This window comes from Acomys minous (assembly GCF_964271855.1).
Source record: "Acomys minous genome assembly, chromosome: 10".
NCBI classification, from domain to species: Eukaryota; Metazoa; Chordata; class Mammalia; order Rodentia; family Muridae; genus Acomys; species Acomys minous.
In genome coordinates, this window is record NC_140491.1 from 63,657,424 (window position 1) to 63,671,443 (window position 14,020).

The following is a 14,020-nucleotide window of genomic DNA, read 5'->3' on the forward strand; positions in this document are numbered from 1 at the left end:
GGGAATTCTGTTGCTATGGCCTTGTTACAGGCTCATGGACAGGTAGTATCCAAATCAGACAGGAGAAAGCCCCTGAGTTGTGCTTACCTCCATTCCTGTGGTACACACGACTAACTGCCTTCCCAGGCTTCTGGCCCCATGGCAAGTCCAGTCATTTGTAACACTCACACCTTCCTCCCATCTGACACTTAGGCCCCTGAGTCATGGACTTCTAGACCCCAGAGATTATGTCTGCTTCCCACTGTGTTAGCCCCAAGGGAGAACCTAACAGGCTCGGGTTGGAGAGAGAACAAGAGCAAGAGCCTGGACCAGCAAGCCCTCAGGGTATGAGCACACCCGACCGAGCTCACCTTCTGCTTCTTTGCACACAGGGGCCCAAGTTCGGCCTCCACCTTGTGCTCAGACTGAGGGTGTGTAAAGACGGAACTAGCAGCCTTGTTACAGTGCTGTTTATTGAGTCCAAAAAGGGATGGGGGGGGGGGGAACAACACCCTGCCATCTGTTGTGAAGGGTAGCTGAGTTCCACCATAGTAGAATCATGGGCTGAGGGCAGGAGCTTGGGGTTCAGCAAATAACAAATAGCTAGGACAGCCTCTCACTCCTGACAGTGAGCACTCCAGAAGGCAGGAGCTGCAAGTCAGGACAAAACAGCACCCTAAGGCAAGATCCCTTCAGGCCTCCACCTCATCCCAGTTGGGACAGTATAGACAGACGTCAGCCTGTCCCACAGGCAATTTCCACTTGTTCTTCCTTGGAGTGAGATTTCAGACCTGGCCCTAAAGGCAGAAGGAGGCAACAGAGAGAGAAGAGGACAGGGAGAGCCAGACGGAAGGGGCACAGGGTAGAGTCAGGGCTCCTGGGTATTGACTGGCTTCCAGGACCACCACACCTACGGCTAAGTCTTGGCCATTTTGACAGTTCCAGGGGTCAGAAATAGAGGGCTGGCTCACTGCGGAAGTCCGAGAGATCGTTCTGACTGGCAGGTGTGAGCTGAAAGAACAGAATATAGCCACTAAGGCTTATTCAGGCATCGGCCCTTCCCCAGGCCAGTCAGCCTTTGCTGGTCTGGGTGTTCACCCCTACCACCCTCCCCATCTGGCTTACCATCACATCCTTTGGTGGGAGTTCCACCTCACTTGGAGCCTGCACCAGTGTCTGCTCCTGCCACTTACTGAAGGCCATGGAATGCTTTGGAGTGTAGCTGGATAGACCTGTGCGCCAAAGAGAACAGGCATGGATCGCTGGAAACGTGGCCCAGATTCAGCTCCCAGGCTGCCCGTCCCAACAGGTGGTGTTACCTGAGCTGCCATCTAGTAGTCGGGGGCTCTCAGGTCCCACACTGCTTACAAACGTGGCCCGCGGCAGGAAAAGGGCAAAGGGCTTCTCCGAGTCAGGTCCTGCTTCCTCCTCCTCTTCACAGTCTTCCTCTCCTTCCTCTTCCTCCTCCTCTGCCTCGCCCTGTGCCAGGGAGCTCTCAGAGGGGTACTCAAATGTTGTATGCAGGCTCTTGTCGTTGAAGGAGATCTTCATCTAGAAGTAAGAGCCATGTTAGCAGGGCCCTGCCACCCAGGGAGGCAGAGATGCTACGCAGGAAGAGAAGACCCTATTCCAGGAGTTATAGTCCCCCACCTACCCCACCCTCTGCCTGCAGCAGCTCCTGAAGCTAATTCCATGTTCTGGGTATCTGTGTACTAAAGGATCCTGGGCACCAGCCATCGTACTGTTGAGGCCAGCTTAAGAGGCTAGCAGTGGTGGCGCATGCCTTTAATCCCAGCACCGAGGCGGCAAAGACAGGCAGGTCTCTGAGTCTGAGGGCAGCCTGAACTACAGAACGAGTTCCAGGATGGCCAGGGCTACACAGAGATCCCTGTCTCCAATACAAAACAAAAGGTGCTGGACGTCACCCGTGTTTCAGGCTGGTGGGGAGCCCACTTCCCTAGTCTAGGGTACCAGCAACACCATCAGGGACTTCCCCAGCTGCTCCCATACTCTGTACCTCTCATATTCAAGCGAAGTCTCCCTTCTCTCCCAGCGGGCAACCCTCAGATGCTCCTCCTGCCTGCTACATGGGCTGGGAGCCCAGCTCCACAATCTCTGCTAGGGCTCCCCAGCCCTCTCAGCTGGGCTCAGCCTGGGGCTCCCCAGCCCTCTCAGCTGGACTCCACGGTGGGTTGGTAGTGAACCTGAGCACTCGCTGCAGCAGATGGGGCAGCCTTGCTGGGCTCGAAATATTAAACTCCCAGGCACAGGACACCACCAGCCAGCTCAGGTTCCCCCTCTTCCCGTGGAAGGAGCCAGAGGCCCAGCAGGATAGAAGAGCAGCCTGGCAGGAGGGTTGAGCCTGTCCTGAGGCAGCAAAGTGACCCTCGCACAGGCCACAGAAGGCACCGAGGGCCCACAAAAGCAGGAGGCCCTCCATCCTTCTCAGGCAATGGTTACACTTGCCCACCTGGCTATCAGTACCCCTGAGCCCTCTACCCATTGAGAGATCCTCTGCCCCAGGAGCCAGAGCTCCCAGATCCTCCTCAGCCTGCTCAGAGGCATCTATTCTCCCAAGCCCTCCATACTTTGTCCATTTCCACTCATGAACAGGCAGATGGGGAGGCCCCCTCCCTCATCAGGCAAAACAGAGAGATGTCCACTCCTGCCGTATGAATACACACTGTACCCTGTTCTGGCCCCAAGGACCAGATGGGCCCTGAAGACTAGATCCCAATGGAGACAATGAGGTGTGAGCTGAGGGATGCTGTCACCTGGCCTTCCTGACTAACATTCTGAGACAGGTACCCTAGGAGGAGCCCAGGGCAGGATAGGGCCTAACAGGCCTGGAACCTTCTATACGAAAGAAGCCCCTGGATGGAGTCCTTGAGGCCCATCCCCCTACTAAGAATACAGGCCCAGCTAGATTAGCACACCCTATTAGTCTGCATGACCAGTTCCCAGCAGGGAGGCTGAGGGGGATAGACACGTGTGGGTACGGTGCCTGGCACAGCCTGGCCAGGCTGGGGGTGGGGAATGGCTCATAAGCCTGCGCATCTCAGCTGGAACCTAGTCCCCCTCCCCCCACCCCAGCCACTTACTATCTCCCTTGTCTCGTCTGCCAGACCAGTGTTCTAGGCCTCCTCCTCCTAGCATAGGTCAGTGGGTCGGATGGGTGACTCATGTTTATGACCCCTTCCTGGGGTGGAGCCGCCAGGGCAGGTGGGAACGGTATAGACAGGGATTGTCACTGTATATACCTGGTCACCAGTGTCTGGGGGACTTTACCCAGCACACCTAATATGGCAGGCAGGTGATGGAACCTCTGGGCTCTCACAGGCCTTCGGTGGCAGAACCTCCCAGCTTTTACAGGGCCCTTTTGTTCTCCCTCAGCCTGCTCTACCCATACACACCCAGCTTGGGTTACCAAAAGGTGTCCACCCTGGGACTCAAAGCTGGGAAACTGCTCAACTGGCCGGACCCTGCCCCCACTCTCTGCATACACTGTCGGCTCCCATCCCCCACCTTGGCCCCCAGCCAAAGTTCCCAAGGGTGCCAGGACAATAGATCAGAGCTAACCAACTGGGATATTCACAGCTGCTTCCTCCTGGGGGCAGACCCTGTGCCAGTGAGATTTCATCAGTAAGGGCCCAGTCCTTCTCTGGGGTCCCTGGCTCCAGAAAGACCATCTAGGGGTTCCTCATGAAAAGAGTTGGGTGAGAGGAACTGAATTCAGGCCAGCTTCAACTAGGGAAGATAGTTGCAGACTACAGGAAGACGATGTTGCTGGGAAGAGCCAAACGGATAGCTACACCTTCAAGTGGGAGCCAGGCTGAGGGCCATAACTAGGTCACAGAAGTTAGGGTGGAGGCTCCACTGCTGGGGAGGATGGGAGACCTGAACCCTGAGGACACTAACATGTTTGGGTGTGGCACAGGAACAGGAGGTGGGAAAGAGGAAGAAGCAGCCAGACAGGTAGGAGCCACTGGTGCTCCCAGCCAGGGAGGGAAAGGTGAAAGGACACCCTTTTACCAGAAAAACAATGGGGCCGGGAGGCTGCAACATCCTCCACAAGCTCAGAGAAGGCCCCTTTCTCCCAATAGATAACCTAAATGGAAATGCGCTGCCAAACTGCCAACCCGAGGCAGGCTACCTCACACCATGCTCTACTGCCTAGAAGGCCCAATGAAGAGCAGTCCCTCACTTCTACCCTAGAAAACCAGCAGCATTGCCCTGGGGTCACCCAGTCACAGTGGGGAAGGGAAACAAAGGGTGCAGTTGCCCCCAAGGTCCTCTGGACCACCTGCTCCCACAGGAGGAGCGAGCCTGTGGTAGGCCAAAGGCTTGGCCTTCAGAAGGAGCACCCTGGGCTTCCCCAGGGGCTGCAGGTAGGAGAAATGTCAGGAGAAGGACAAAGTACGCGAGGGCCTCACCCTGCACACTGCTCTGAAGGTTGGGCAGCTTTGTGCCCTCCCCCTCCCACAGGCATTCTGTGTCTTGCTGGGCAGGGCATCTGGTGCATGCACAGGCAGGACAGCACAACCAGCAGGTTGTGCTGCTATGGAAGCCCTGCCCAGGCCACTTGGCCATCATAAATATCATCCATCTGGACCCCAGCTCCCTCAGATTGGCTGGACAGCAGGCTGCTGGCCAGGGCCCCATCCTAGGCCTTACCTGGTAGCTCTGCCCTTCTCACTTTAACCCAGCCATGAATGATTCTCACAGTTGTCTCTAGACAGGGGCAGGAGAGCCAGGCTCTTAGTGGCAGCCTTTAAGTTTCAAGAAGCAGAGCTGGACGTGGTGGTGCATGCCTTTAATCCTAGCACTTGGGAGGCAGAGGCAGGTGGATCTCTATGAGTTTGAGGCCAGCCTTGTCTACAAAGCGAGTCCAGGATAGCCAAGGCTATACAGAGAAACCCTGTCTGGGGGGGGAAATTTTTTTTTTCAAGAAGCCAAATTCAAGGTGAAGGAGTATCCCAGGATAGGAGCAAGACTCTGGAAACAGGAGCCTGAGTATAGCTCTGTGGCCTCAGGGACGTCCCAAGCCTCAGGACCTCATCCGCATAGAGAGCAGCATCACAGAGAAGCCACGGTGGAGACTAAGGAGCAAGGAGGGGAGGAGCAGAAAAGAAGGGGAAGGGGTCAAGATCAGGCTGCCCCAAGGACAGAGCACAGGGGCGAGTGGGAGAGACATGATCTCATGTGGCAAAAAACTGTTACAGCCCTGAGTCCCCTCCCCACAATCCCCTCACAAAAATCACGTGGCTGCCTGACCCGGCAGATGGAGCCCGCAGGAGAGATGATGCCAAGGCCAACTGTGACAGGAAGCCCATGTGAGGGAAAAAACGAAGAGTGATGAGGTGGTAAACGGTTCATTACAAAAGATCCCCCAAGGAAATTGAGGCAAGGGGTGGGGGTGGGGTGCATAATCCTGGGCGAACCTCAACTCTAGCTGCTGTGGAGAAGACACTGCAGCTGCCATCTCAGCAGAAGGGAAAGGTGCACCTCCCTGTACCAGCTGACTGAGAGTCATGTGGAGCTGGCCTTGGAATTTGCCCCAGGGGACAAACACAGACCCTGGAACAATCAGGAAGAATCTGAGGAACGCTTTCCATGTGCCCAGAGGGTTCCAAGCCACTGGCCAGAGCTAACCAGGAAATACAGTTCACCCAGGCCAGCTCTGAGCCTCTGGGGGGACTGTTCTTGAGTCTCTCTGCCCAAGGCCTTCTTGACCAAGCCTAGCATGGGCCTTGGTGCTCAATCCATGCTTGCAGAAGGCAAAGCCCTGACAAGCTCTTCTAGGGTGCTGAGAACCCCCTCCAACTGGCTTATGTGCTGTGTGCCCAGACTGAACTCAAAGTGAGGAGGACCTACAAAGAACAACTGGCCTACTTCCTTCCGTTTCCATCTTGGCTCTGGATATCTGTCCAAGCCGAGTCCCATAGGAATTTGTCAGGCTACCTTCAAATCAAAGGCCAGGCCAGGCCAGGCTGAAGGCAGGCCTGCAGTTAGTTGGAACTACCCATTCCAAAGAGATACAGGAGCTCTGCATTACCTAACCAGTCTCCCACATCTCTGAGGTAAACAGTAGTAGGCTTGGGCAGTCACAGCTCAACAACAAAGGCCCTGGACCTGGCACAACCACACAGTCCAATTCTCCCGTGATTTATGTACAAGCTGTCCGTGCCAGCGGCCCTCTCCTTAGCACTTACCTTTTTTCTTGAGGAGCCAGCCTTGATGAGGCAGGACTTCTGCAGGGCGAGGTATCCACCAATCACCTCGATTTCATGCACAGTGGGGTAGCGTTTCTTTAGGGTGTTCTCTAGGGCAGTGTGGGGGCCTGAGAGGCTGTCAGCATCCTGTTCCTCAGCCTCCTGTTGCTGGGACTGCCCATTGGTCTTAATTAAGTGTGGCTCCTGAAGGGTCCCTGGCTTCCTCTTAGGCACTACTATGAAAGTGTTGCTGCCTCGGTTGGGGAGTTCTGAGGTGTGCCCAGGCCTGGCAAGGTGCAGGTAGTCCTGGGGAGGCACACCAACTGCTGAGGAGGACAGTTTGGCTTCTTGAAAGGCCTCCTCCTCTGAGTCTACCTCATCAATGAAGGTGACTGGAAGTCCTGGCCTCACAGGCTCCTGGCCATCATCCTTGGCCAAGCCAGGAACCTCCAAGGCCTCCGCTGGCTCAGCTTCAATAGTGGTTGGTAAAAATGGAGGTGGTGAGGATGGCCTCTGCCACCTAACAGACCTGTCTGTGATGGAAGTGGCTGGCCTAGGGCATCCCCCCTCCCTGACTGCCCACTGCATCTCAGCAGCCGAGGGACTCCTCTCTGGGGCAAGTGAACCATCCTCTGTAGACACCAGCTGGGATCCGAGCCCCTGGCTCCTGGAGGCCCAGCCCATTTCCCCTTTTGGCTCCTCGGATTGCCTCCCTTGCGAAGGATAGTTTCCAGGGGCCTTGCGCTTGGGGATCAACACGAAGGAGTTTCGGGAGTTCACACGGAGGTTGGCCAGGGCCCTAGCCTGAAGGTCCCCTATTGGGATAGTTTCCATGTCTGGCTTGGGGGCTGGCCTTATTTCAAAGGAATCATTGGCGCTGGTAGCAGAGGAGACCCACTGGCGCTGGCTGGGGGTGGCACTGGCTGGGCTGGGCGCCGGAAAGGCAGGGGGCCCAACTGTAGTGGCACTTGGGGTCCCAGGGCTTGAGGGCGAGTGGAGGGAGGGTTCCCCTGACTCCATCTTTGGCTTCCACTTGCCCGGCACAGGCGGAGAGCCCGACAGCCCATTGGCAGGGCTGGCAGGGGACTCCTGGGTCATGGGTCCATTAGAAAGCGAGCGATTGTCCGCACCGCGGGGCAGGCCCCGCGGGTGAACGGTGAAAGAGTTGCTGCCGGTCTTCTGTAGGAAGTCGCCGCGCCGAGCGGGGCCTGCAGTGTTATCGGGGTGCGCGGGCTCGAAACAGGAGGAACGATGACCCGCGCGCTGGGTAACGGGGACAGGTGAAACAGGGAGTGCAGGCTGGCAGGGGGGCACAGGTGGGGCAGGAGCCAACGACCGATTGTTGGGAGCGCGCTTGGCAGTAGGTGCAGACGCCACGGGAAGCAGCGGGAGCGCAGGGCGGAAGCGCTCGGGGCTCCCCCGGCGGCGGGGCACCGCTGACGAATCGAACTTCTCCAGCAGGCGGCTGACACGGCCGGGCTGTGGCGCTTCATACACCACTACCTCGGCTGCGCGGATGCCCGCAGCGGGCCGCACAGCGGGCGGGAAGCCAGGCGCTGACTCGATGATGAGGATGTTGTCGGCTCGAATGGTACGCACGCCGGGCACACGACAGTACAGCTCCAGCAGTTGCTGAGCGGGCCGTGCCCCGCGCCGCCGCTCCGATTCAAGTCGCATGAAAGGGTTCTCGCTCAGCGGACCTAGACTCTCGGCCAGCACCAGCCGCTCGTTCGATCCCTCCGGCGCCGCTCCGGGTCCCGGTCCTCCGCTTAGGGCAGCCAGTTTAGCTCGCCTCCGCTCAAGGATCTCCCGCTTCCAGGCGGGCATCGCGGTGCGCGGCCCCGGGTCGGGCCGCCCCAGGCCGGCCATGCTGGGGATGCGGCCGCCGACTGGACTGCACCGGCGGCCGCTCGCCGGACAGACTCTCAGGTCCTGCCTTAGTACCGCGCCGTGCCACGCCCCCCATTAGTGGCCGCCAATTGGGCAAGTTCGCTTGGTTCCAAGAGCCGACTTGCCCACCCATAACAGAGGCATACGGCTTAATTGATTGGAGAACACCCACTTAGGCCCGCCCCTCTGGCGTTCTCATTGGACTAAGACCGGCACCGGCCAGTCCCTATTGGTGAAGGTCCGTCGACAGGCTCCCTAGTGAGGCGCCGTTCAATGGCTGATCCTCACTTCCGCCTTTGAGCTCTTGACCCGGTGCCTTGCATCCCCAGTTAAAACATGGCTCGTTTGGTTTATCGAGTCGCGGACCCTTGCGACCCAGAAGACCTTCGCCCGGTTCTGACTATATCGTCGTTCTGAAATCCGCTCTGTTTTCTTGGCAGAGAGCTCTACGCGGGACCCAGGAAGTCGTTGCTTCTGTAGAAAGTACACAAGCTGCACCTGCCTGCAACATTTAGACCCTAGCCCTGCTCCAGTCTGGAGTCCTTGCACCGCCGTGGGCAGCCGGGCAAGGGCCCTTTCCGCACCTAAAGATGGATGCTCCTTCTGGCATACGGAAATGTTTTTAGAAGAATCTTAGTTTTGTAGGTCCCAGACCTGTTGATTAGATCTACGTGTGTGAATATCTGATACACAGCTTGCCGTCCATGGTCTTGCCAGGTATCCGTATGTGTAGGAAGCTCCAAAAAGCCTCATTTCTGTACACAGATTACACATAGAAACAGAGCCTCACACTTCTGTCGTGCAGAAGAGTACAAAAGCTAGGGAAAGAGCAGGTCCCAGCCACTCCAAGAACGGGTAGGAACTAGTGACTGAAGGGCACAACCTCACAGCCGACAAGTCTTGCAGTTTCTTTGGGCAGAGCTGCCTAGTGCTCAACACACACCCCTTCCCAGCGTACACAGCAGGGCAAGTGCTTGGAGGCATTAGGAATTGGGGGCTACAGACTGCTTGTCTGTTTTTCCTTTATCTGCCCTACAAGTCAACAGGCAGCGGAGGCCTGGCATTGCTGCCTCTGCTGCTACTTGCCTTTCAGGGACTCTGCTTCATGGAATGTGGATCTCTGCAAAAACTGAACTTTCAGCCTGAGGGCGGGGGGGTGGGGGGGGGGCGCAAGGAGGTACCTTTACTGGCTTCTGGGTTGCATTGCAGTCTATAGCTGGCACCACTTTAACCGTAACTTTAGCTTACCTGCCTGCCCGCGTCATTAAACTGGAGACTATAAACTAAATTCTAGCTTTCCAGAAATCTTTCCCAAATCACTTATTGTAGTGACAGTTTTGGTTTCTTTAAAAACTCAGTTATGATCCTGGCAGTGGTGGCGCACACCTTTAATCTCAGCACTCAGGAGGCAGAAGCAGGTAGATCTCAGTGAGTTCAAGGCCAGCCTGGTCTACAGTGTGAGTTCCAGGACAGCCTAAGGCTACACACACACACACACCCCAAAACAAAAAACAAACAAACAAACAAAAAAACTTGTCTCAAAAAACAAACAGGGCTGGCCGGGCGTGGTGGCGCACGCCTTTAGTCCCAGCACTTGGGAGGCAGAGGCTGGTGGATCAATGTGAGTTCGAGGCCAGCCTGCTCTACAAAGTGAGTCCAGGATAGCCAAGGCTACACAGAGAAACCCTGTCTTGAAAAACCAAAAAAACAAAAACAAACAAACAAACAAAAAACCAAACAAACAAGGCTGGAGAGATAGCAGTCAGCGCTTCCAGAGGTCCTGAGTGCAATTCCCAGCCACCACATGGTGGCTCACAACCATCTATGTGATCTGGTGCCCTCTTCTGGCCTTCAGGTGTACATGCAGGCCGACCACTGAATTCATAATAATAGATAAATCAATCTTGTGCAGGCTCTGAGAAGGGCAGGTACTTTGCTAGCTGCAGATCGTTTTAATTCTGGGGACTCTGGAGAAGGATATACGTCGGGGGCGGAGGGAGCAGGTACTCCGAAAGGCTGCTGCTCTCCCTCCCCCCCATCCACTGCCGGCTGCAGCTCTCCCTGCACCACCCCCCCCACTGCCGGTTTGTCCTGCAGCTGCATTTGCTATTGCTGGTTTGGTGAACTACAGGATATCTTGACAACGAAGATTGGACTTGCCCCAAGGAACTATGTCCCTAAAGAGACATATGCCAAGTCCTTTTCCACTAACCTTTTTCTCTTACCTGCTGCTAGGGTGTTGGAAGGGATTAGGGTGGATAAGGATTGGAAGGGAGGTAGAGGTATAAAATCCCAAATAAAAAAGCTTTAAAAAAAAAACACCAACAACTTATTTACCCCTTGGTGGTATCAGGGATTGGACATAGAGCCTTTGAATGCTGGACACACACTCCACCACTGAGCTATATATAGGCCCCGCCCCTCAAATCACTTCTCCAAAGGAAACTTCTACTTCTCAAGGCTTCTTCTATACGCAGACTTCCCAATTCCAAGTTACCAAAATAAAACAGAAACACACGAAAACAAACCTAAGAAACGTTACAAGGAAAACCAGTCCAAAGTTCAGCTTGTGTCTTGTTTTGAAAAAAATTAGCCCAATCCTGAATTGGAGACATGTTTTCTAGCTGGGGGCAAACCAACCATGTCACCTCTTAACTCATATCTTGCTTAGTGTGTGACAAGACTATTTGTCCCCAGCAGAAGAGGCATAAGCTGCCATGCTGGAGCCCAGACCAGCATACCTGCCTGCTCTGCAAAGGGCCACACTAAGTTATCACCCTAGTGATTCTCAACAAGGACAGCTCTGTCACCAGGAAACATGGCTATACAGGATAAGCGTTTGATTATCACAAATGAAGGCTGCCACTGACATCCAGTAAGTAAAGACCCGGGCTCACTACTAAACATCTCACATCACCAGGGCAGTCTCTTCTTCATCTACAATAAAGAATGATCCAGGGGCCGGGTGGTGGTGGCGCACGCCTTTAATCCCACCACTTGGGAGGCAGAGGCAGACAGATCTCTGTGAGTTCAAGGCCAGCCTGGTCTACAAAAGAGTTCCAGGACTGCCAAGGCTACACAAGAGAAACCCTGTCTTGAAAGACAAAGCAAAATAGAAGAATGATCCAGCTCAAACAGCTAAGCATGCTGAGGAACCCTGTACTCCCCACGGCACATCCGGTCTGTCAACTATTAACTTTTGTCGATGTTCCTTTAGACTCTCCCCTCCCATCCCCCCTTCTTCACCTCCCCCTCCCCCTCCCAGCCCAGGCTGGCTTCCAGCTATGCTTCCAGTGACAACATAATTCTGATCCTCCTGCTTCCACCCCACCCAAAGTGAGATTACCGGTAAACACTCTACCAACAAAGCTATGGCCACACGTCCCTTTCCTTTTCTTTTTTTCCAGCCACTTCAGGAAAGTGTGGCATCCTGTTTTAAAGCCTTTAAAAATGTAAAACTTAGAGCTTATGAGATGGCTCAGCAGATACAGGCACTTGCAAGCAGGCCAGACTACCTGAGTTTGCTTCCTAATATCACAAGGCCAAAAGAAATAATTTGCATGAGTGGTATGGTATGCACGTACCTGCATTCACACACACACACACACACACAGAGAGAGAGAGAGAGAGAGAGAGAGAGAGAGAGAGAGAGAGAGAGAGAGAGAGAGGGAGAGAAATAATCTTAGAATGTAAAAAACATAAGGTAGCTCAGTTGCTAGGATGCTTGCCTAACCAGATGTGGTAGTGCATGCGTTTAACCTAGCACTTGGGAGGCAGAGGCAGGCCTCTGTAAGTTCCACAGCAGTCAAGGCTTTACAGTGAGTGCCTGTTTCAGTAGTAGTAGTAGTAGTACTAGTGATGATATGATGATATAATAATAATAATAATAATAATAATAATAATGATGATGATGATGATGATGCTTGCCTAGTATGCATGATGCTGTGGATCTGATTCCCAGAATCACATAAGACTGGAAGTTAAAGGTCATCCCTGTTGATTACAAATGTAAAAACCACCCTCACATCTGGGCCATGAAAAAACAGGCCTCAGTCGATCATTTGTCATCTCAACTCTATGGGGTGTCATCAGAGTCACCAATGGCTATACACTAATAAGAAGCGACAGCTCGGGTGTCACATAGTAGAGCCACTTGTTTCAGCGGGGGTGGGGGTGGGGGGGGTGAGGGGTGGGTAAATGGTGCAAGTTACCCATCTCCTAAAACAAGAAACAGGGACTTTCCAAAAACACTCTAGCACCCATTGTGTTCCAGAATATGTTCTGGTGTGCTATCAACCTCAACCCTCTGCGCAGCTGTCAACACAGCAAGGAACACCTTAGCCTTCTCCTTACTCAAACATTGAGATGCTTACGAGTGTATTGTTGATTTCAGAAAGCATTTTTTTTTCCATCTCAGCAAATGGTCTCATTTGGCACATGACTGACATAAAACAAAAGACCTTAGGCCAATGAACTCCAGCTGTTCACAATTCTATGTGTAAGTATCCATTTCCAGGGGCCTGTGAGCCCCAGTTCCTGTCTTTGGTCCCTTATCAAGTCTGTCTGTCTCAGGTGTACTAATGATGCCTGCCACAAGGTGGTAGGAAAGTCCGTGAGACTGCTATCTGTTGGGACAGGAAATCAAACAGTGTCTTGAGACCAGATTTTTTTTCCATCTCAGGATGGCAGATAGCCACACAGGGTCCTGGTCATGCTCCTTTCAACAGTCTGCTGGCTCTATGCGAGATGCAATGAAGAAAAGACCATTCTTCCCCAGAACAGAGAAAAGGCGACGCAAGCCCTCGCACATTATCAACTGTATAAAGAAGTCTGGCACGGACAGATGGAGGGGTAAGCTCTGAGATCGGTACTGCTGGGTGAACAAGCTGATTTATACAGGGGCACATCAGCACTGAGAAATAGTCAGAGCCTATCAGAATATTTTACTTATATGCAGTTTCCAAAATGTCAGAAAAGTTCAGCATTGTCTGGCAACTCAAGAGCATGGCTAACAAGAAATACATTTTAATAACCGAGGCTTCGCTTTTTAAGTTTTGCTGAGGAAACAATCTTAGATATAGGGAAAACTGGACGGTAAACTGGGCACAGGCAGACACTGATTTCTGACCAAAGCTCCTCCAGTGTGGCACCAAGTAGGGTCTGGATTGGAAGGTCCAGCACTCCAGCCGCGCGCAGCGCTCCATTTCCAGCCCCATGCAGGAGGCTTAGTTGACGCGACAGGCCCGGATCATGAGCAGCTGCAGGAGAATGAACACCGGAGACGTGATCAGGCCGAACCAGAGCTCTCGAGTCTGCTCCACTAGCTTCTGGCACAGGAGCATCTCAAATACAAACTTGAGGCTAAGGACGGTGAGAACCCAGAAGAGGCGCAGTACAGCCAGTCGCTTCTCCCCGTCTTGGAAGAGACGAATGGACACGATGGTGGTGAAATAGGTGCTGAGCCCGTCGGCGGCGAAAAAGGGCACAAACACGTTCCACCAGGATAGGCCCGGGGCCAGGCCATCCACTCGCAGTGCCAGCAGCACGGAGAACACCAACAGGGCCAGCAGGTGCACGAAGATCTCAAAGGTGGCGAAGCCCAGCCACTGCACCAGCTCCCGCAGCGAGAATAACATCGCGCCTGTTTAATAGCGGCCCGAGTCTGGCCGACGACGGCGCTGCGCACCGAGCCGTGAGCCCTCCGTCCTCGGGCCTGGCTACCGCTTGCTGGCGCCGCTGCACACGCGAAGCAGCAAGAAGCCCAGCCTGGCGGGGGTGGGGGGAAGGGGGGGAGGGGACCTCGGCCCCGGGGCTCTGCCGCCCTCCGGAGCCCGAACCTGGACCAGGAACGGGATGCTAGCAGAAGCCCGCGACGTTTGGATGCTATCCCCGCCCCCCGGCCGCCGCCTCCCGCGCCGGCGCACACTAAACGCGTCATT

At 54.5% G+C, this 14,020-nt stretch overlaps 2 protein-coding genes across 2 annotated transcripts; both read right to left on the minus strand.

Moving 5' to 3' along the window:
- Window positions 1–434: 434 nt before the first annotated feature.
- Window positions 435–9,741, minus strand: TPRN (taperin). The gene is made up of 4 exons (XM_084800128.1): window positions 6,192–9,741; window positions 1,299–1,530; window positions 1,105–1,211; window positions 435–990 (listed from the first exon to the last, which is right to left on the minus strand). Exons 1-4 carry the CDS (start codon window positions 8,058–8,060, stop codon window positions 928–930), a joined length of 2,271 nt encoding a protein of 756 aa, XP_084656254.1. The 5' UTR covers window positions 8,061–9,741; the 3' UTR covers window positions 435–927.
- A 2,720-nt stretch (window positions 9,742–12,461) lies between these two features.
- Window positions 12,462–13,986, minus strand: TMEM203 (transmembrane protein 203). Its single transcript, XM_084800129.1, has one exon. It carries the CDS (start codon window positions 13,715–13,717, stop codon window positions 13,307–13,309), a length of 411 nt encoding a protein of 136 aa, XP_084656255.1. The 5' UTR covers window positions 13,718–13,986; the 3' UTR covers window positions 12,462–13,306.
- Window positions 13,987–14,020: the final 34 nt, after the last annotated feature.